The sequence below is a fragment of the Callospermophilus lateralis genome, chromosome 5, assembly GCF_048772815.1.
Source record: "Callospermophilus lateralis isolate mCalLat2 chromosome 5, mCalLat2.hap1, whole genome shotgun sequence".
Taxonomy (NCBI): Eukaryota; Metazoa; Chordata; class Mammalia; order Rodentia; family Sciuridae; genus Callospermophilus; species Callospermophilus lateralis.
In genome coordinates this window covers 77,027,865-77,051,463 of record NC_135309.1, presented here as the reverse complement: position 1 = coordinate 77,051,463, position 23,599 = coordinate 77,027,865, and the positions used below count along the sequence as shown (strand labels likewise).

General features: G+C 34.1%; 1 protein-coding gene across 1 annotated transcript in view; it reads right to left on the bottom strand.

The window, feature by feature from the left end:
* Tmem232 (transmembrane protein 232) overlaps positions 1 to 23,599 on the bottom strand; it is a 207,262-nt gene that overhangs the window by 157,893 nt on the left and 25,770 nt on the right. The window contains exons 4-7 of the mRNA XM_076857676.2: positions 22,310 to 22,467; positions 18,325 to 18,424; positions 15,412 to 15,575; positions 8,768 to 8,922 (exon numbers count right to left, since the gene is read on the bottom strand). Of these exons, the coding sequence (XP_076713791.2) occupies positions 8,768 to 8,922; positions 15,412 to 15,575; positions 18,325 to 18,424; positions 22,310 to 22,467 (577 nt within the window). The remainder of the gene's footprint in view (positions 1 to 8,767; positions 8,923 to 15,411; positions 15,576 to 18,324; positions 18,425 to 22,309; positions 22,468 to 23,599) is intronic.

Sequence of the window (23,599 nt, the reverse complement as noted above, 5' to 3'; positions counted from 1 at the left end):
GAACATGAGAATACATAAGAAGGTAGACATTCAGCAGGCAGGAACCTGATTGGGGAGAAATTTGCTTAAGTCTGAACTAGCAAAACAGAAGATACCTAGGGGAGAACTAGAGTAGAAAAGATGGTATCATATACTTATTTAAATCTCTATTTTAAAAAACTCTTTGAAGTGGGTTTTATCTCTATATAACTACTAAACAGACTTTGGTCCATAGAGGTTAAGTGGCTCACTCAAAATTAGACAGGTAGTGAAACAGATCTAAAAATCATGTCTTCTCAATGGAGGTTGAAAGTGTTTGTTCACTGCTTGATAATTAGGCAATGCATAAGTCGTATGTTTATCCTTCACACAGACTAAATGATTATAAAAAGCACAGATCTAAAGATCAATAATAAATCCAGGAAATGAATGAAATTGAATCCCTATCTCTCACCACGCACAAAAGTTAACTCAAAATGGATCAAGGATCTAGGGATTAAACCAGAAACTCTGCTTCATCTAATAGAAGAAAAAGTAGGCCCTAATCTCCATCACATGGGACTAGGCCCCAAATTCCTGAATAAGACACCTATAGCACAAGAATTAAAACCAAGAATTAACAAAAGGGATGGAGTCAAACTAAAAAGTTTTTTTTTCAGCAAGAGAAATAATATATGAGGTGAACAGAGAGCCTACATCCTGGGAACAAATTTTTCCCCCTCACACATCAGATAGAGCTCTAATCTCTAGAGTATACAAAGAACTCAAAAAGCTAAACATCAAAAAAACAACCCAATCAACAAATGGGCCAAGGACCTAAACAGACACTTCTCAGAAGAGAATATACAACCAATCAACAAATATATGAAAAAATGCTCATAATCTCTAGCAATCAGAGAAATGCAAATTAAAACTACTCTAAGATACCATATCACTCCAGTAAGAATGGCAGCCGTGATGAAGACAAACAACAACAAGTGCTGGTGAGGATTCGGGGAAAAAGGTACATTCATACACTTCTGGTGGGACTGCAAATTGGTGCAGCCAATTTGGAAAGCAGTAAGGAGATTCCTTGGAAAGCTGGGAATGGAACCACCATTTGACCCAGCTATTCCTCTTCTAGGACTATACCCAAAGTACCTAAAAACAGCATACTACAGGGACACAGTCACATCAATGTTTATAGCAGCACAATTCACAATAGCTAGACTGTGGAGCCAACCTAGATGCCCTTCAATGGATGAATGGATTAAAAAAATGTGGCATATATACCCAATGGAATATTACTCAGCCCTAAAAAATAATAAGATCATGGCATTTGAAGGGAAATGGATAGCATTAGAGCAGATTATGCTAAGTGAAGTTAGTCAATCCCCCCAAAAAAACAAATGCCGAATGTTTTCTCTGATATAAGAGAGTTGACTCAAAACGGGGTAGGGAGGAAGAGCAGGGGAAGAAGATTATCTCTACATAGGGAAGAGGGGTGGGAAAGAAAGGGAGGGAGAAGGGGAATGGATGGTGCAAGGAGACCCTCATCGTTATACAAAACACATGTATGAAGATGTGAGAAAAAAAGAATAGCGTTACCTTAGATTAGTTAGAGAGAAGTGATGGGACGGGAAGGGAGGGTTTGGGGGGATAGGAAGGATAGTAGAGTGAAATAGACATTGTTATTACTGTGTGTATATATGTGACTGCATGACCAATGTGATTGGTACACTCAGAAAAATGAGAAATTATATCCCATCTGATTCAAATGTATGATATGTCAAGGTCATCATACTGTCATGTGTAACTAATTAAAATAAAAAATAAAATTTAAATTTAAAAAAAGAAAAAGAAAATGAATCAAGAGTGAGAACTTACCTTGATATTTCAGCTTGTAAGGAAGGGAGGAATACTATTACTACAACTTTTGTTTGTTGTTAGACTGCTACATGAACATTAAAATTACTTGGGTCAAAGATATAGACTATGTACATGTCAGTGATCTCGCAGGAAAGCAGAGGTCTTGCTGTCCATACAAAGCAACTGATTCTTTGATTCATTTTAATGCAAACACAAATACTATATGTCGGAAAGCATTTGCCATGTGGATATAGTTTTAAACTGACAAGTTTTTTGGAATGCATTCATGGAGCGCATTAAATTGGCTACTTCACTTTGGGAGATAGAATTTTATACATTATAGTGCTCCACTGAAATGTCATACTGCATTTCTCAGCAGTCTTCATTGGCCGATAATTCAATTATAAACACAATTCATTATTTTCATGTGAGATTAGAAAGGCTTTTGCGTTGGCTTGAGCTATCTCCCCAGAGTAAATGGGGCAGTTTATAAAAGGCCAAACCACAGGGTGGAGCATTGAGAGTACGAAGTATCATATAAAATAACCATATTAAATAGAAATCTGCCTTCCAGCAAGCTGTTTATCTCCAGCTCTGGGCAGATAAAGGCCAGTGCACAGCAGCTGGGAGTGGGGCTCTTGCATTCTTTTCCCTACTTCTTCGAGTTTTTAAGATTTATTGTCTTTAGTGCATCCTTTCCTCAGTTTTCCCCTGTCTGCCAGCGAGGCTGCTCTAAGTCTTTGCCTTCCTTGAGTTCTTTTGGGGCTCCTGGGCTTGCCCTTTTCCAAAGCTTTTTTTAAAAAAAAAGTATTTTAGTTTTCAGTTGTAGATGGACACAATATCTTTATTTTATTTTTATGTGGTGATGAGGATTGAATCCAGGTCTCGCATGTGCTAGGCGAGCACTCTACCGCAGAGCCACAACCCCAGCCCTTCCAAACCTTTGATTTCTACTCATATCCTTTTGTATGGCAGGTTGTTTATAAGGGGGGATTAGAAGAAATCAGACAGAGAGATACAGAATCAGAAGTGAGCAGGTGAGAACCACTTACTTGTACAATACAAGCTATTTTTGTCACTGAAGTGAAATTAGTTATGATACCTCATTGAATGGTCTCCCTTTGCATTTTAAATCTCTGAATATTTATTCATTGTTATGTTACTTTCCTCATATGCATGGAAAATCAAATTGTTCAGGTTATTCCTTTTAACTGTCCCTTGGCACTGTATTTCAGATACTAAAATAAAGGTATTTTTGTTGGTTTATTGGTGCATTATGATTATACATATGACATATTCATATTTGCACATAATACAACTGATCAACCTCATCCCCCAAACCCATCTCCTGACTCTTCCCTATTTCCTATCCCTTACCCCTTGCTTTACTCTATTGGCCTTAACTAGTGAATTATAATTACATATAAAAGAGGCTTCGTTGTGATATATTTATACCTAGACATAGCATGATTTGATAGCTTTAAAGTGAAAGTATCTTTGCTTGAGCATCACTATTCCAAGGCTATCTGACTCAGAAAATCTTGAGAACGTCTTAGCTTCTCATCAGGCCCTGATGCTTCAATATTTTTATTTCATTCTAAATATATTCAGTTCATTTTTTAATTTTTCACTTGGGACCAGTTGTGTCTTTGAGTACAGGAGAGAAAGATTGAAGTTTTTCAGAAATGCAAAGAATAGCCAATTTGATTTTGATTATTGCATCACAATTTTTTTTAAATTGGAGTAATGGCCTAATTTAATGAAAGGTACATGGGCTCTTATATAAATAACTTAAATACTTGGTAAGAAGAAAAGTTATTTTTAAATATTTCATATGATGCTATTATTAACAAAATAGTCAAAATGATAACTTAAAAAGATAAAACAAATCTTTTAATATCAATAGTTTTTGTTTATTAGAGTCATTGTTTTAAAAAAGATTAAATTATTTCCTTAAAATAAAAAGATAAATATAAGAAGTAGAATCAGAAATATTTGGCAGTTTGTTAAACAATTTTTTAGACTTTTTAAAATTGTTTTAAACAATTATTTTTCCTTTCTAATATGAACAGTCACTATTTTACATTTTTTTCAATTCATCCCCTGTCCTATCCCCTCTCTCCCCCTTCCTACCCCTCCATTATTCCTACCCTAGCAAAAAAAAGGTGAAGATTCAACTACAGGTTGTCTCAGAGCAGTTACTTGCTTAACAATGCCTCCAGAAAAAAAACAGTAGAATGAAGCACTGGGGACAGGATTATACTGGGACTTTTAAGATCTGTTCTAGTCACAAGAAGCCTAATAAACTTGACCTCAGTTTCTTTTTATTTTTTTGTATTTTTTTACCTCTTCTATTCAGTTATACTTGAAAGCAGAATTCTCTTTGCTTCAGTGTACACAAATGAAGCACAATTTTTTACTTCTCTGGTTGTACACAAAGTAGGGTCACACTATTAATGCAATCCTACACACACCTAGGGTATGATGTCTGTCTCATTCCACCGTTCTTTTTATTTTTAAAAATTGATTTGGTGTACCTCTAATGCTTTAAGTCTACAAATGCTAAGAATAAAAAAAAGCTGGCTCTTAAATGTTTATAGATAAACATTATCATTAGCAAATTAAATTAAATAGATCTTGATGAGATACAATAAAACTTAAAAATTGGTTAAAGAAATAATTAAATGACTTCCAGAATTAGATATTCTTAATAAGCCTCTTAATGTTTTACCACTTATTTAAACCCGTATTAGACTGACTGCTATGTTAATAAATTCAACAAAGTCATGCAATATTTATTTTATGTATTAAAATATGATTTATGTTCTCTTAAAATTCAAGTTAGAGTTGTCTAAGAACTAAAGTAGTTCTAGTTGTTTATCCTTTTGAAAAATAAATATTTAAATCCCTTATTACTTATTTCCAATAATTAAAAATGTCTGAAAGAATCACCATGGGGGCTGGGGTTGTAGCTCAGTGGTAAAGCACTTGCCTAGCATGCATGAGGCACTGGGTTCAATCCTCAGCACCAAATAGAAATAAATAGATTAAATAAAGGTATCATGTTCATCTATAACTAAAAAAAAAAAAAAGTAGAAAAGAATCACATTGAAAATCTATAATTTCCATTATATTTAGGAGCTCTATATTAAAGTTACCTAATAAAATCATATTGTGTTATTTCATATTGTGTTATTTGTATAATACTCTTTTCATTCACTTTTATTTTTTTCATCTGTAATTATTATTCTTATTTTTATCCTTAGCTTTATCCTTATTTGAAAAAGAATTACAATGTTTCTCAAATTGCAAAATTAAGTAGGTTTCTCCCCTCAGGCTTTGAGACAGTGAGTTTTTTGTTGTTGTTGTTGTTTATTTCTTTTTTTTTCTAAATAAGCTATTTCTAGGAAATTAGGTGAATTGTAAGCCATTCTCTAGAAATATTTACCTGCTCCAGAATCACACAAACTTCCACATATAAGTGGGATAACTGCTTTCCTTGAGAAAAAAAATACTCCAGATTCTAAGAAGATTCTACAATTGGATCTGAGAGACTTAAAATTTCACATAAAAGACTTTTGAAATAGGACAAGCTGGTAGAAATTTAAAAAGAGAATTTTTAAAAGTATGATACCTGAATTTTCAACTTGTTATGGCATGATATATTATTATTTTTGTCATTAGCACTGAAAAAGGAATTCAAAACTGGGATCTTCTTCAAATAGTAGAAAAGAATACTTCCTTTTTTTAAGAGAGAGAGAGGGAGAGAAAGAGAGAGAGAGAACTTTTTAATATTTATTTTTTAGTTTTCGGCGGACACATCTTTGTTTGTATGTGGTGCTGAGGATCAAACCCGGGCCGCATGCATGCCAGGCGAGCGCACTACCGCTTGAGCCACATCCCCAGCCCAAGAATACTTTCTGATCAATTTCCTCAGAAATAGTCCTTTAAAGTTCTTCAACAAATAAAGACCATATATTACAAGCCCATACCTAAAATCATCTTCAATGATAAAACTTTGGAAGTTTACCCTCAAAACTTAGGAATAAGATGATATCCACCCTTATTACTATTGTTCTACATTGTACTGAAAGTTCTAGCTAGAGTAGTTAGGCAAGAAAAATATAAATAAAAATCATAGAAAGAGAAAAGTTAAACTTCCTGTTTGCAGATGAAAATGATCTAATGTACAGAAAACCCTAAAGGGTCTACCAAAAATCTTATAACTATTAAGTTCAGTAAAGTTGTAGGATACAAAATCAACACACAAAATTCAAAAGCACTTCTATGTACTAACAGACTATCCAAAAATGAAATTTTAAAAATCATCCTTAGAGGGCCTGTATAATCCTAGCTACTCAGGAGGCTGAGGCAGAAAGATTACAAGGTCAATTCAGATTAGACAACATAATGAGTCTCCATCTCAAAAAAATGAAAAAAGAAAATAAAAATGACTCCTTCTATTTACCATTCCCTAGAATAAACTTAACTAAAGGGTGTAGAAGATTAGTATACTGAAAACTATAAAATGCAGATGAAAGAAATAGAAAATGACAAGAAATAGATGGAAAGGTATCTTATGTTCATAGATTGGAAAAATCAGTATTTTAAAAAATAGCCATGTCACCCAAAATTATCTAGAGATTAAATATAATCCTTATCCAAATTCCAATATCATTCTTCATAGTAACAAGAAAAACAATGATAAAATTCTTATAGAACTGCAAAAGTCCCCAGATTGCAAAAGTAATTCCCAGCAAAAACAATAAAGCTGGAAACATCACTGTGCCTGGTTTCAAAATATATTATAAAGTTACAGCAATCAAAACTGAATGATGATGCTGCATAAAAACAGACACATCAATAAGTGAAACAGGATAGAAAGCTCAGAAATACACCTAAATATTTATGGTCAATTGAATTTTGATAGAAAATGGAAAAAAGATAATCTCTTCAAAATTAGTGCTGGGAAAACTGAATATCTACATGTAGAAGAATGAAATTAAACCTTGAGCTCACACCAGAAAATCAACTCAAAATAGATTAACTTTTTAATTAACTCAAATGAAGACATGAAATTGTAAGATTACTAGATGAAAACACAGGAAAAGGCTCTACAAAATTGATGTGAGCAATGATTTCTTGGATATGAACCCAAAAGGACAGGTAATAAAAGCAAAAATAAACATGTGGTATCATCCAACTATAAGGTTTCTGCACAGCACTTGAAACTAACAGAGTAAAGAGATGACCCGCTTATTTGGAGAAAATGTACGTATCTGATAAGGAGTTAATATCGAAAACATATGAGGAACTCAACTCAAGAACAAGAAAACAAACTCAATCTATAAATGGACAAAGGACCTGAACAGAAATTGTTCAAAAGAAGGCATATAAGCCAGATAGCAGTAGCACATCCCTGTGATCCCAGTGACTCAGAAGGCTGACAAAAGAGGATCTCAAGCTTGTGTCCAGACTCAGCAACTTAGAGAGACCCTGTCTCAAAATAAATTTAAAAAGGGTGGGGGGGCTAGGGATATAGCTCAAGGATAGAGCATCCCTGGAAAAATCTCCAGTACCTAGAAAAAAAATTTTTAAAAGACATATGAATGGCCACAGATATATGAAAAAAAGTTCTACCACACTAATAATCAAAGAAATGTAAATTAAAACCACAATAAAATATCACCTCACTCCTATTACAATGGGTATTATCAACAGGATGAAAGATAATTATTGGTAAGGAATGGAGAAAAGGGAATGCTTGTGCACTTTTGATTGGAATATAAATTAATGCAACCATTTTTGGAAGACAATATGGAGGCTCCTCAAAAAATTATAAATAAAACTACCATATGATTCAGCAATTCCACTTCTGGCTAGGTGTCCAAAGGAAATAAAAGCAGAATGTTGAAGAAGTAACTACAATGGCATGTCATTGTATCATTGTTCACAGTAGCCAAGATAAGAATTGTTCTTTGACCAAGGAATGAATAAAGAAAATGTAGCATGTGTACACAACGTAATACTATTCAACCTCTACAACAACAACAAAAAGACTACCCTGAGTGACACATGCAAGAAACTGAGGGGCATTATGCTAAGTAAATAAGACAAGTATAAAAAGACAAATACTGCATAAAGTCACAATTCAAGTTGAAAAAATCCAAACATACAGAAGAGTAGAGAGTAGAATGGAAGCTATCAGAGGCTTGTTGGGCTTAATGCAGATGGGGAAAAGGAAGAGGTTAATTGATTAGAGCAAAGGAATAAATTTTAGTGATCTACTGTACAACATAGTAAGAATAGTTAATAATAATGTATTTAATATTTCAAAATTGCTAAGAGAGTAGATTTTAAATATCCCAGCACAAAAGAAAGATAAGTGTGTGACGTGATGGATATATTAATTAGCTTGATTTAATCATTCCACAAGGTTTACACATTGTAAAGAATATTGTACTCTATAAATATATACAAATTATTATTTGTCTATTAAAGAAAACAATTTACTTCCATTGAGCCCATGCCTTCTTTTGCAATACTACAAAACATCTATTTCTCTTCTTAAATTAGCACATGTGCTGGAGGGAACCAACATTTCCTAGTGAGACTCATAAAGAAATAGAATCTTAGTAATTTCCCCCAACTATAAATGTTGTTCTTTAGTAACATGCAAAATAAAGGATACATGCACATCTATAGAGTAAGAGAGAGAGAGAAGAGAGGAGAGAGAAAGAGAGAGGCGGGGGGGGGGGGGAGTCATTGATAAAATGAACTAATACAAAATAAATAAATTGCTCTTGTCTTTAGAACTGCGATTATAAATTTTTTTCATAGTCAACTGAGGTGTGATTAACATTTAAATACAAAGGTTATTTAACATTTAAGCACAAAGGTTTCTTCATGAGTTCCTTTGGATTTATAGGATCACCCTTACCAGCATTTCTTTTGAAGCTGCTTTTTATGGAAGATGAGATGCTCAAGCACATTATTCAGCTGAGGACTATTATTCTGAACACAAGACCAAACAGCCACACAATGCCAGAGCAGGTGGCTAACTTCATATCCTCCTGGATTAAATGGCAAATGTTCCTGGAATTAAAACATAAAAATATATGAACAACATGAAAATAAATTTTAAATATACAAATGAAAATGCATATTCTCTTACACTTGAAGTTTCACCAGGTGAAGTAATTTATGTGAGAATATTTTTGTAAGTATAAGTAGTCAATCTGAACCTAAGGTATCTATTTTTCAAATGGGTCCCTTGTGTTCCATGATATCCATTCAACAAATATGACAAGAATCCTACATCCTCTGAGGGACAGCTGCTAGACTAGATTACGTTTCTTACACTCTGTGTGACTCAGTTCTTCCTGACACATGAGCAAGAGTGGATAGAGGAAAGTTTGAACAAAGATCGGACAGCAAACTAGAATTTGCTGTGAATTTCCACCTTAAGGAGAAAAATATATGCCCCACAGGACATGGTCACTGTCAAGTAAGTGTTTTAAAAGCCTACACATTCAGATAACAAATGGGCTACTATTGCTTTGTTTTATTTCTCAGAGTGCTTCCTGGCAGTTTTAGATCTAATTGGTCCACTGAAGTAATTGGTATTCAATGATGACATGGCACTCCCATTGAGTCCTAAAGATCCAAATACACATGTGCCCATTCGCCAACTTAGTTGATATTTTGTGCTGTTAAAAAGAAACACTTCGAATATACAGGGCCTCATAATTCTTGTCACATAAAAGAACATCACAACTACAATTTAAAGATGATTTCATGTTGAGCACTCTTAAGACAGGTCAGAAGTTCACACATAAATTCAAACTAAGACATTTTAGCTTTCTAGTAAACTAATTAGTTAAGTACTGGAGATGTGTATTGATTCACTTTATGTCAGGAACTCTGCTACCTGCTAGAGATAAAGGCATGAGTAAGACACAGTCTGCATGAGCTTACTGACTCTGGGGAATAATAACTCAGAAAAGCAAATGGAAACAAATCAATGTGTAGAATGTTAGAATATTCCACAGAAAAGTTCTATTTTAAAGTAATGTAAGGTATCAGACTGAGACATGCTGACTTCAGTAAATGCACACATAACTCAATTTTCTGCTTTGTGGTATACCCCATACAAAAAGCAGAACTCACATAAATGAGATTCTCTTCCCACACTGCCCTAGGTGTCTCAGTTTAGATGTCTGACAGTTGTCAGGTTACAAACTTATTCTGAATAAAATGGTCAGTAGGTAGGTTTTGAAACTTTGGGGTGACTTTGTCAACAATCAATGCATTCTATTTAGTTATCATTACTATTTCTTTTTAAATCACAAATATTGCATGGCTACATAGAATATTCAGTTACTTGAAATATACTTGTGTTAACACATCTGAATCATCACCAGAGAAAATTCCTGAGTGTATTTAATGAAAAAAAAATCAGGATTTAGACAATGAACAAGATTTTAGTTTTATTTTCAATTTTTTATGATGCCATTTCTACTCATCATTGAGAAGTAAAAAGCAGCCTCTGGCGTCTGGACTGATTTGACAATGTGTTATTACAGTCTGGTCTGGTGCTCTCAGCTAGGTCATTTTGATCTCCTGTTGAACATAATTCACAAAATACCAAACTCAGGTAATATTACTCTGATACTATAATAAATCAACAAAGCCATCTGATAATTATTTTCCCAAGCACAGGCAAAAGCAAAATCACTGAATCATTCACAAAATTCTTTTTTTAAAGTATTTATTTTTTTAGAAGTAATTAAACACAATACCTTTATTTTATTTATTTATTTTTAAGTAGTGCTAAGGATCAAACCCAGGGCCTTGCACGGGCTAAACAAGCACTTACCGCTGAGCCACAATCCTAGCCCTTATTCACAAAATTCTTGATCATCCAGTTGCCACTACTTTCTAACAGCGTCTAATCTAGAGAGAAGCCTTTCTCCCTCAGTCTTCTCCCAATCACTCACAGTTCAAGTCCTACCACAGATGCATTCTAGTTCCCTCTTGCTGAGACATCCTATGGTTCCTAGTGATGATGGTTCTCCCTACAACAAATAATAAACCCAATGTGCTTACTGCAGACCTGCTCCTGTTCACTTTGTCTTAAGGGCACTCGAATCATCAAGATCAATTTTACCCAATTAATATTAATAAAATAATGATGATTATGTGATTTGATACAGTTGACATGGACATAATCAATGTAGAAGACCAAGAGGGAGAATGGTCTGGGAGTTCTTGAGTGGTGTAGAGTTCTTTGCCTTTACACCAAGTCACTCCTACTCTAGATGTGATTGGCAGAAAAATGTGGTTTGCCAACTGTTAACACTAGAGAAATGAAGAATATATAATTAAAAATTTTCACAACAAATTGAAAGAATAATTATAAACATATTCAGTCTGATAAAAATTACAATGTGTTTTTATAATTTTAATATTCTTTTTTTCAGTAATTCATTATTATTACATTTTATAATATCATCATTCTGTGATGGTTTGGAAATTAAACAAAAAAAAAAAAAAAAGAAAGAAAGAAAGAAAGGGAAGAGAAGTTGGGACTAGACTAATCTTTCACCAAATCTAACATTTGGTACCAACCACTCCCTTCTTTCCTTCCTTAATTTTTTATTTAACTGCTTGCTACAGTTCTTTCACCTCCTGCCTTGCTGCCCAGCTTTGACTGCCAGTTGCAGCTTGTGCAAGGCCTACTTTGGGAAGCTCATCTCTGGAAGTGCTATCAATTGACAGCTAAGAATTTGGATAACCACATCACCTTGAACTTTATGAAAATCAAAGTATGTAAACCCTTAGTGTCTGCCCAAGCTTCTAAAACATAAATGAGCTTTGAAGCATGGGCTCTATCATGGCTGCTCAGATACAGATTTCAGAGTTTCACCCTTGTTTTAGTCACTTTGGGAATGGCTGACATTGCCTCCAAAGGGCCTCTCCAATACAAACTTGTTACCTGGATTACGGGGCATTAATCACAGGATAATGCTCCTAATTTTTTTTTTTTTTTTTTTTTTTTTTAGAAAGAGAGAGATAGAGAGAGAATTTTAATATTTATTTATTTATTTTAGTTTTCAGCGGACACAACATCTTTGTTTGTATGTGGTGCTGAGAATCGAACCCAGGCCGCACGCATGCCAGGTGAGCGCGCTACCGCTTGAGCCACATCCCCAGCCCCAATGCTCCTAATTTTAAAGAAAAAAGTTCTTTAAATCCTCATAATCCAGTTGCTAATGCCCATTTACATAAAATGGGCATTCAGCATAAAATATCCTAAATTTAAGTGGTGGCTTTGGTTTCCTGAATACTTGTAAGTGTTGGATGATGAGATTGCTAATCACATAACTCTGTCAGCTCGTTTTCAGGGAATTTTTGTACTTTAGAACAGATAAAACTCTTTAATAAAGAATCTACTCCATTTTCACTGAGTTTAAAGTTACCTTCTCCAAAAACCATGTTATTATTACCATATGACAACTGTGCTTAGAAAATTCTTTGCTGGTGAGCATGGAAAACTCAATCCAGCATTCTGGTCCTTCAATCCACAGAGCTAATTAAAGTGTACCATTTGTAAAAGTCAATCAAAACCCTGTGTCTGGATCACTTAAAAGGACATTAAAACAAGAAATGGAGTACAGCAGGAGAGGAAAGGAAACATCTTTTATTTGTTTGTTTGTTTTCACGTGGTACTGAGGATTGAACCACAAGTGTGAGGAAAGCATGATACCACTATGCTGCAGCCCCAGTCAAGAAATTTCCTATTCTTAAATAGAACCAACACCATATTGTGTGTATGGTAATGTATAAATCCTACATAATTTTAAAAGCAGTTTTAGCAACAGTTGGACAACAAATTAAGTAATTATGCTTTTGCCCCAATGAATTAAAAAGATAAAATTTTTTACAGTGGCCAAAAGATGCTGCCAAGGACCTTGTATATTATCAGAGAATAAGGTCTCCTAGGAATAAATTCACAAATCCTCTATTGTTATGTCCTACTAATAACGAAGGGATAAAGGATGACTATAAATGTCTTTTATATTCCAACTTTATCTTTTTTCCTCTTCCTCTTCCCAGCAGTTTGAGTAAGGTGGTATAGAACTGGGAGATGCTCAACTGAACTGGGGAGGCTGGTATAGATTAAGTGATTCTGGAGGAATTGGGCTGAAATCTGGAAACTTTAAGGCATGGCAATCAAGTTCTGAATCAGCGCTGATTACCGAATCAGCAATTTCATAGCAACGTGGCTACACTGTCCTTTATAGCCTTCATATTATGAAGTAATTGAAGGAGGGAAAAAAGGGGCAATAAACCTGATAGGCTACAATCTGTTATAATCCCCTCTGAGAATCACATTGTTAGAGCTGAAATAGAATTTAGGAGCAATTGAATTTAAGCCCTTTGTTCTACAAAGTGGGAAAAGACACAGAAAGAGACTAAGTATCATCTAAGCAGATATGTTCCTCTTAATGTTGACAGTTTTGCCCCTTACGATTCAGGCTGATCTGTACAGCAGTTAGCTCCCATTTGCTTGCTCTGTGTGTGCACCAGCTTCATAACCAATGTTCAGGTTGCTAAGATTTCATGGCATCTTATTTGTATAAAGGAAAAACACTGAAATCACTACATTAAGTCAATATAGCTTCATGCTTAGATGAAATTATTACACTTAACTGTCTATGTTAAAATGAATGCCTAACTATTTTTCAATGATCATTACTTACATTTGCGTAGCATTTAATATACAAGGCACATTTTTTTTTTTAACTCACAACAACCCTGTTGTTTTAGTCAGCTTTTTTGCTGCTGTGACTAAAAGGATCTGACCAGAACAATTTAAAGAGGAAATATTTATTTGGAGGCATATGGTTTCAGAGGTCTCTGTCCACTGTCAGTAGGCTCCATTCCTCAGGGCTCAAGGTAAGGCAAGGACATCAAGGCAGAAGAGTGTGGTGGAGGAAAGCAGCTCATATGATTATCAGAGAGCAGAGAGAGGTCTCCACTTGCCAGATACAAAAATATACCCCAAAGCCATGTCCCACTTCCTCCAGCCACACCCTACCACTTCAATTACCACTCAGTTGATCCCTATCAGGGGATTAATTCACCGATTGGGTTAAGACTCTCACAACCCAATCATTTCTTTTCTGAATCTTCTTGTCTTGTCTCACATGTGAGATTTTAGGGGTCACCTCATATCCAAACCATAACACCTGTAGAAGAGTTAGGGCAGATATGACAAGATGGTGATGATGAAGACTTTTACCGCTAAGCAAATGGAGATATGGAAAGTTTAATCAATCTCCTCCAGATCCCAGTGCCAATTGATGAGCAGGTCTTGTCTTTTCATGATCAGTGTTCTTTCTGTTGCTCAGTGACTTACATTATGTATTTATTATCAAAACATTTTTAAACTTACAAACAAGATCTCTTCCTTTAAAATGATACAATTCATGTTCATTGGTAATTATTACTAGAAGGTTCAAACTATTTAGCAAATATATAAATGGTTCATCTATAATGAACCAAAAAGAAAACACTTAGAAAGAGTTCAAATAGATGTGGTGAAATGTCTTTTCTTGCATATTTAATTTACAGCTAATTTTAGAAAAGGCCCACAGAAAGCATGGAAAGCTGTGGGTCACATAGAAATAGACCTGTTGGCAAATAGAATCTTCCCCCAAATTCCTATTGTTTCAACTTCATTATGTTGAAAGCATTTTTCTTCTTTGAGAAACTTTCAAAAATGAAATTTCTATTTATAAACTATAAAATAATAACTGTGCATCAAAAAACAAAATAATGAAAGAATCAAGGTTTCAAAGTGTTCACTGATCTCTTTTGAAAGATAAGTGAAGAAAGGAAATAAAGACATTATTACATCAGAGACTGAAGTTTGTCCTTTGAAGTATATCAGTCTGAATGGTGTATGTATAATTATATGGCACATTGCACTTGTGTTTGCATAATTATAGTTTAGTACATACCAAGGAATTACATAATTAGGATAGATTGTGTTCTCTAAGGTTGGTCATTAATATTTGAGTAGATAATTAAGAGAGGTTTAAGAATTATTTGAAATATTTTTAAAGTTTTCCATTGATTTTGAGAGCATATTAAATGTTACCCTATATGAATTACAGACATATAAAATATTACACATGTCTCATGAATAATCTGCCTTTACATATTTTCCCTTTAATAAAAACATAGTATCTTGAAATGTTAATTTATCAATCTAAATCATGTTGTAATTTTTAGCTAAAAACTAAAATGAAACCTGTAGGGAAGAGGTATTATGGCATTACTCCATTTAAAGTAGTATTGGTGCATACTGATGCCCTACTATTGATCCAATTGTCTATTTGCCATGAAATGTGCATATGGTTGCATGAAATTAGTGTATGTGTTGTTCATCCCATCACTATCCACTCTCCCTGCAGTGAACTCATCTTCAGCAATGACTGCTGAAGTGACAAGCATGATTATTCATGGCAATCATCATATAAATCATACAACAAGATATGCCCACCAATTACCTACCACATCTGAATCTATGTTCTTGTATTCTTCCTCATTTTCCTCATGGATAAAAATTGATTCAGAAAGTTCTCTTTTACATATAATTTCTGCTGTTTTCAGGATGAATTGCACATTTGAATAGATGTTTGGATACTTGTGATATGGTTCTTCAGAGAAAGAAAGTGCTATTGTAAGAAAAATCATTTGTGAGAAATACTTCAGACATATCTTGCATCGTGCTTCATTCATTTTTTTATCTGTTAAAGTATAATTAAATTGAGTATTTAGGTGCTGGAACTGTTGCACATTTACCTATGTAATCAAGATTTATAATAGTATGTCTGCCCCCTGGTGGTGTAATAAAAAAAACTACAAAATAAATAATTCAGATACGAGTTCATGTAATTCAGGACGGCATTACATAACGGTTGAATGCCCAATTAAATATTGTTACTGCTCAATAATGCTTGGTTGCCTCTAGCTGAAAATAAATCAAGTTATAATATACACTCTATTCATAATAGATACTTTGAAGTTGCAATTCTAGAAGCAAATTAATGTCATTTCTAACCCCACATTCTCTGATTTTATTTCAAGATGTTGTTATTGATTCTTAAAGTACATCCTTCAAATATAGACAATAATCATATCATTTAATATACAACTATGTGATAATTTAGCAGGACCATCTTGTGTTTGTTATTCCTACAAACTTTTAGACAACCTTTGGGTTTCAATCCATTTGCAGAGAGGAAAAATGAGTGATGCCCCTTTCTACTGGACAATGACACAAATAGGCCGCAGCTGCTAATGGTTTCAGGTAAATGACACAGCCTGTTGCTGAGCTAGAGATGTGGCCTAAGGCTCTACCTAACAGTATTTGGTAAGAGGGAAAAGGTGGGGGGATTTATCCCTTTATGAAAGAAAAGTGCTGGTTTTCTTAGGATATACCTACAATAACTGAACTAATAAAAGAACATGAGGTTTTATCCATGTATTTTTTTTTCAAAAATGTATTTGCCACTATCAGCTGAATATTTGACAAGTCAGTATGCTAAACACTATAAGGAATTACAATTTATATCATATTGAAGAAATAAGAACAAGCAGTATGACAGACAAGAATTCATGCTCTACCAGTCTACAGCTTCCTCTGGGTTTCATATCTTATTTGGACTTGTAGAGTGCAAACTCCATTCCCTCTGTTCTCTCCTTAACAACTTTTCCCATCAAATATTATCTCCTTTGTTTTATCTTGAATCTCCCATCCCTTATCATATCTCTTCTTTGGATGTGATTTTTTTTTCATCCAAACTACTGGCATATTTCTATATTAATATAAACATTTAAAAATAGTTCACAATTTCGAACCTTTAAAAATAGTTCACCATTTCGTCTAGTACTTAAATGTTCCCTCAGCACTTGCCTCCAGTCTGAATTTTGTTCTCACCTCTCCCTGAGGAATGCCCCCAAGATCAGTGACTGATATTATGATTCCAGAAACCCATCACTGCTTTTCAGAGCTCCTGCTCTTTAACACTTCTGCAGCTCTTGATGATGTTGATCTCCTTGAATTTTCCTATCTAGATGTCACTACTCTCTTTTACTTTCCTGAATTCTCTATTAGTGGGCTCTGTTACTCCAATAATTCATTAAATGTCTATCTTCTGCAAGACTCAGTTCCTAGAATTAGTCCCCCCACCTCAAGTTATCTCAGGGACATTCAAATAAATGGCTGCAAAATAAATTTCTCAGGTTTCAGCTTTCTCTCATGGCCTTCAAATTTAATGTGACCAATATTTCTCCAAATCTTGATCCTTTTATTCATTATGTAAAACTTCAACTTTCTCCTGAATTCCCCACTTTGTTACATAGATCCTAGCTCTAATTGGTCACCAATCCAGTCTCTTTTATCTCTAACTATTTTAAAAACTATTTAACAATATACCATTCCCATTATAATAGTCCACATCTTTAACCTCTCTTCAATGGCAACACCTTTTTCTATGTATGTAAGTGAATGTATATTGTGTGTGTGCTCATTGCAATGCAAAGGATATTTCTTTCTATGGATCTTAATCAACAGTATGAAAATCATTGTTTTGAGCAGTACTAAGAAATATTCTGTTTATGTACAATGTGCAGAACTGGCCTTCTGAATCCACTCACTCTCTCCTTACTCCAATCCAGCAACTATAGTAGGCTTACCTGACCAAAATGTGAGTTTAACTTTTTTGAAATCCAGTTAGTAGGCAGTGCTAGAGATGAGAAAACTAAGTCAAAACATCATCATCCTCTGGGCCTGGTGGTGCATGCCTGTAATCCCAGCAGCTCGGAAGGCTGAGGCAGGAGGATTGCAAGCTCAAAGCCAGCCTCAGCAACTTAGCAAGGTCCTAAGCAACTCAGTGAAACCCTGTCTCTAAATAATACACCAAAAAGAGCTGGGATTGTGGTTGGTGGTAAAGCACCCCTGGTTTCAATCTCCAGTACAAAAAAAAAAAAAAAAAAAAAAAAAACAACTCATCATCATCCACTTAGGTGAAAGCATAAAGCAGAGCACAATGGTGGTTACCAGAGATGGGAAGGGGAGGACAAGGGTGTCTGGGAAAGGGGAGATATTAGTCAAGGAGTACAATTTTTCAGCTAGACAGGAGGCATGAGTCCTAGTGATCTATTGCACAGCGTGTGGCTACAGTTAATAATAATGTTTGTTTCAAAATTGCTAAGGGAATGGATTTTAAATGTTCTCACCACAAAGAAATGGTAAGTGCAGGGTGGGTGAATGCCAAACAAATGCAGTCTGTCTCAGAAGCTAACACTGTACCTATTATCTTTCATGAAAATAAAATACAATTTATGCTTTTTATAGTGACAGTCAGAGCTTCTTAAAATGTAACATAAAACATTTATAAGTCTAAAATAAAAGATATTTACCGTATAAATATGGTTGAAGCCTAAGTAAATGTTGTTTAAAACTTTCTAGGTGACCATGCAGGAAAAATATAAAAAGTCGTAAGAAGATCAAATAGCCAATCTGTCAAAAGATAAAAGCATTTTTTTGTATTGCATTAGTGAATGTTTAAAAACCATATAGAAAATAAACCATTTCATTATTATGTTGACTTTTGATGAAAACAACTTCAAACTGTTGATATTATGTATTTTAAATAATTTTAAAACATTTACATCAAGATTGAAATGCTAGTTCAGCCACAAAACTTTTATAAATCATCTCTACATTTCATATAACCAATATTGCATACTATTTTGTTCTATATCCTTTACAACAGCATTTTTCAAATTGCTGGTCATGCTCCTGAAGTGAGTCGTGAAATCAACTGTGAGGGTATTTTTTTAAAATAAAAATAAAGAGAAAACATCATGAAGTATTGCAGAATTCCTTTTTTTTCAGTATGTAAGTGAGTGTATATTTTATGCATGCTTGGTCACAGTGCAAAGTATATTTCTTCTTATGAGTCTTAATGAAAAGAATTTGAAAAACAGCATTTAAGTCAGTGTTGATAAATATTCTGCATGTACATAGTATGGTTCACCAAGTTCCCTATTCTCTCATGAAAAAACAAAAACAAAAACAAAAAAAAACCTCATAATGTCATTACTAAGTAAGCACTGCAAAACCTCATTTCTGTGACACTTAAAATCCACATGTAGATAAAAAATAGTTTATTTTACATAGACTATAGAAAATGGCACATCTGCAAAAAATGCATAATAAATACAATTTCACATAAAATTAGGAAAAGAAACACAAAAACTGTAAAAAAATAAATAAAATATAAGTAACTAAATCTTGGAGAAGAAATAAATAGCAATAGTTGTCACTATCGTGCGAGTGAGTGTGTGTGTGTGTAAGAGAGAGAGAGAGAGGGAGAAAAAATATCTCAAATTTTCTTAACAGTAACACAGGGTATTATCAGATATACATGTTAAAATAAAATAAAATCGTTTAATTTAACACATCTCAGTGCTTCACCTAATACTCTTAAGCAAATCAGTGGCATTTCAGAACTTTCAACCCACAATTGTGTGTACTACTCCATAAACCATAAAATTTCACTTACAGCTGGGAATTCAATTGTTTTTTAATCATAAGCCTCTATCATTAAAAATACATTTTCAGGATGAACCCTCAATATTAAGAAATGTTTCTATAAATTACGAACATCTACTATTTATAAACTTATAAAATAAAACAAAATGTTTCTAAGGCATGTTCAGGGAGTCTCTTCATCTAGACCACTTTGTTACATTGTACTGTGTTTCTCTAAGAGATTGAAGTTAAATGAGAAGGATGTGAAGGTCAACAGACCATGTAAAAGAATATTGCAGTAGTCTACATGAGAGCATTACAGGCAGCAACTTCTACAGTTACAGGCAAAGCATGAAAAAGCTATTCAGAAAGACGACTATTGAGGATTTTTCAAAGGAATATATATAAATATTGAAAGGAATATTAATTGATGCTAAAAAATTCAATATGGCACAAATGGAAAATACTGTATTATCCTCCAATTTGGTTTTGAGTTTCACCTGGCCCAGATGTTATCCCTAGTTGTAACTATGCTTGGAAACATGGTTTTAAAAGCTTTTACCTATAATATTCTGAGGACCAGATTTAATGGAAAACTCTCCCTTTCCGCATCTCTCAGGATTCCTGGGACTTTCTTTGTGTCATTCTCTGTGTGTCATTTTTGTATTTGTTCTATCTGTAACTAGAGGATTCAAGCATGCCTCCTAGGCTGAATTCGTGCTTCTCTATTCCTTTCTCTGTCTTCCTATCTTTCCTTTCATTTTCATTTTCTTCTTTCTCTCTTCTTCGTTCTTTTCACTTCTCTACCCTTTTGGCTGACTTTGAAATGGAAATGCTAGACAATATTTATTATGTGTTATATTTTCATAGTTGGTTATGTTTCATGATCTTCCATAGAAATTTAAGAAGTGCTACCTATGTTTATATCCAAATATATTAAACTGCTGTTGTTTATATATTATTCTCTACATTTCCATAAGCAGACTTCAATAATTAAGAAGATTCTACATTTAGAAGTAGATGGATAGGAAAGAATACATTTTAAAAATCTTAAATGAAACAATATTAGGGTATCATGTATTTCTGGCTTTATCCAAACCTGAGTTACTTCATCAAAGGAGGAGTAAAATGGTGCAGATGGAGGTGTGTGGTGCCTCTATGGGATACCTTTCCACTAAGCCTTCGGTTAAAAAGAAAAGAGCAAAGAAAGTTTTCCAATGAGTTACATAATGAAATTCTACAGTGTACGTAGGTCATGCTTGCTTCCACTAACTAGTTTAAACTGGCTAAAAAAATAAAGAGTAAGCTTTAAAATGAGTACACCTGAGATCCAGGTACACATGTAGCATCATGGCTGAGACTCCACTAGACTCTAAACCCTTTTGCTGAGTCATTGGCTAAGTCAGTAAGCTTTCTGTGCTACAATTTTCTCATCTGTGAAATGGTTGATAACGCTAGCACACAACTCTTAGGACGCTTGTGAGATAACATAAAAGGTAATATGGCAAACATATCTAAGGCCATTTATCAGTGTGCAAAGCTCAGAGGTAAACGCTGCTCCTTTGCAGCTGCTATAAGAACCTATGTGATTTGTCTAACCTCAAGATAAGAAGATGCAGGAAAATTTAAAAATTAAAATGACATAGTGTGCATGATGTACAAGCCATACATTCAGTGGAAGAAACTGTACTTTGTAGTGATTTTTGTTTCTAGAAGAAATATAAAATCAAGAAATGGAGAAAGGTCTCTAAAAAACATAAGAAGGAAAGGAGAGATAAGCCAGACTTGCTTAGTGTTTTTCCATTCCATTCTATCTTTTATTTCACTGCATTTAATTTTTCCATTATAAAGAAGCTTGTGTTTGTTTTGTGTATTTCATATTAATATTTCTACATATATTTCTATATTTTCTATTATAAATGCAAATATATAGATCCAAATTATAACCTCACCATTCTAAGGCAACTCTTGGTAACATCTTAATTCTTTTTTTCCAACTTTCTGTGCAAAGCCTCAGTTCTTTACACATTTAATTTCTTTTATCTCCTCTCTTCATCTGTTCTTGTGTGGTCTCTCTAAGACTTTTACTCCCATACATGTAGAAAAGCAGTTAGGCTAAGTTTATAAGAACTAAAACCTCCACAGAATGTATTATTGATGGACTGATTCATAAATATTCTCTCATGCTTGGTTTCTAACAATTGATAATCAAAACTGAGTAAGAATAATAGATCCTTGCATAGTCAATTTTACTTGTTTTGTATATATACACATATATATGCTACTTGTCATGTTAAAGAAATCCTTCTACCCTTTCTTTTCTTCCTTTTCAATAAATTAATTAATGTATCTAAATTTATCTGACTAATAATAAATTTTGTGACAGTCAACCAGGATGATTACAGGGAGTGAAACCGTATGACTTTCAGGACCATATAAAACATGACCTGTGCAAAGATGGTTTCTCACTTTACATCTCTAAAATGGCATAGAGTACTGAGAGGACCACTCATCTTCTCAGGCTGAGAAACTAAGGTTAGATGTCAGCACTTTTAAATGGCAAAGGAAGAAAAAAATTCATTAAAAGATGCATTAAATGGAGAAAAAAAATCTATATCTATCTATATCCTGAGTTTTAATTAAATGTTTTCTAACATAGCTAGTGAAATTTTGTTTTCTCAAACCCTTTGCACTTGGATATCAAACAATAATGTACTATTCACATTTATGGTAAGATTAAAATTACCAAACTGGAGAATGTTCCATAATAAAAGTAAATGTCTTGTTTTGATTCTAAAACAGATGTCATTTGGATACATGTAGTGCATATAGCAATTAAAAGTATTTTAAAAAAATTTTAAAACGTACCTTTGCCAGTTTTATTTCAACTGAATATAAAAATACCTTCACAAATGCATCACAACAAAATCTGTGTAAAACTGATTCCGCAAGAAAAAACAAGGCAGGCAGATGATCGCAATCAAAGGAAGCATGGTCCAGGGAAGCATGAAGCATATTTAAAGCTTCTGAAATGTTTAAAAAAAGTAGAAACTTTGTCATTTAAAAATCATCCTATTTTTCTACATGCTACAATTAATTCTTGCAATTAACTCTTTGCTCCTCCAATTCTGGTTTTAAACACATTTTCAAATTCTTTGCCACCTTCCCATCAAGAGGTGAATGTTCCCTTCCCTCAAGCAGGCCCTGTGAATGCTTCAACTAATAGAACCCACAAAAGTGACACCCAGTGATTTCCAAAGCTGAGTCAGAAAAGACAATATAGTTTCCACCTGGATTTCTGTCTATCTATCTCAAGATACTAGCTTTGGAACCCGCTGCCATGTAGGAGGTCCAAGTCATGAAGCTGGACTCAAATGATGATATAGCATATTGGGAGACACACACAGAGATTGAGAGAGAGGGAGGGAGGGAGGAAGAGAGAGAGAGAGAGAGAGAGAGAGAGAGAGAGAGAGAGATAGATAGATATGCCCAAGGAGCCCCAGCTATTACAGCCAACATGTTTATATTGATCAACAGGTCACATATGGAATGGTAGAGAAATAAGACAAAATTATTGATGAAAAGGAGTACTGAAGATAAATGCTATAAAAGAGAAGAACAAAATACTAGAAAACTGAAGCAGAGGAAACAAGGCTACTCATGTTGAAGGGGGAGGAAAGTAGGGCTAAGTGCCTATAGAAAAATAGGAACTCAAAGTCATTGGAAGGGTTTTGGTGTAAAGTATCCAAGGAAGAACAGCAAATGCAGGGACTTGAGAAAGGAAAAACTCTTTAACATGTTCAAGAGATAGGAAGGAAGCCAGTGTGACTGGAGCATAATGCATACATAGCAAGCATCGAGCAGTCAGATCCTGTAGAGTCCCTGTAGGTCATGATATAGAGTTGGGACTCATTTTAAATAAAATCAGAAGCCACTGAAAATTAAAAAGTATTACACATGGTCACTACTAAGTTGAAAGTAGACTACAGATAAGAAGCAGAAAAGAGTATAGGTTAGACAACTCCTAGGAAGTTATTTTAGTTGTGGAGATGGTGAAAAGAAGCAATATTTAGGGCATCATTTAATATCTGATATGTGTGTTTGTGTGTGTATGTGTTTACATGCAGTGCTGGGGATTGATCCCAGGACATCACATAT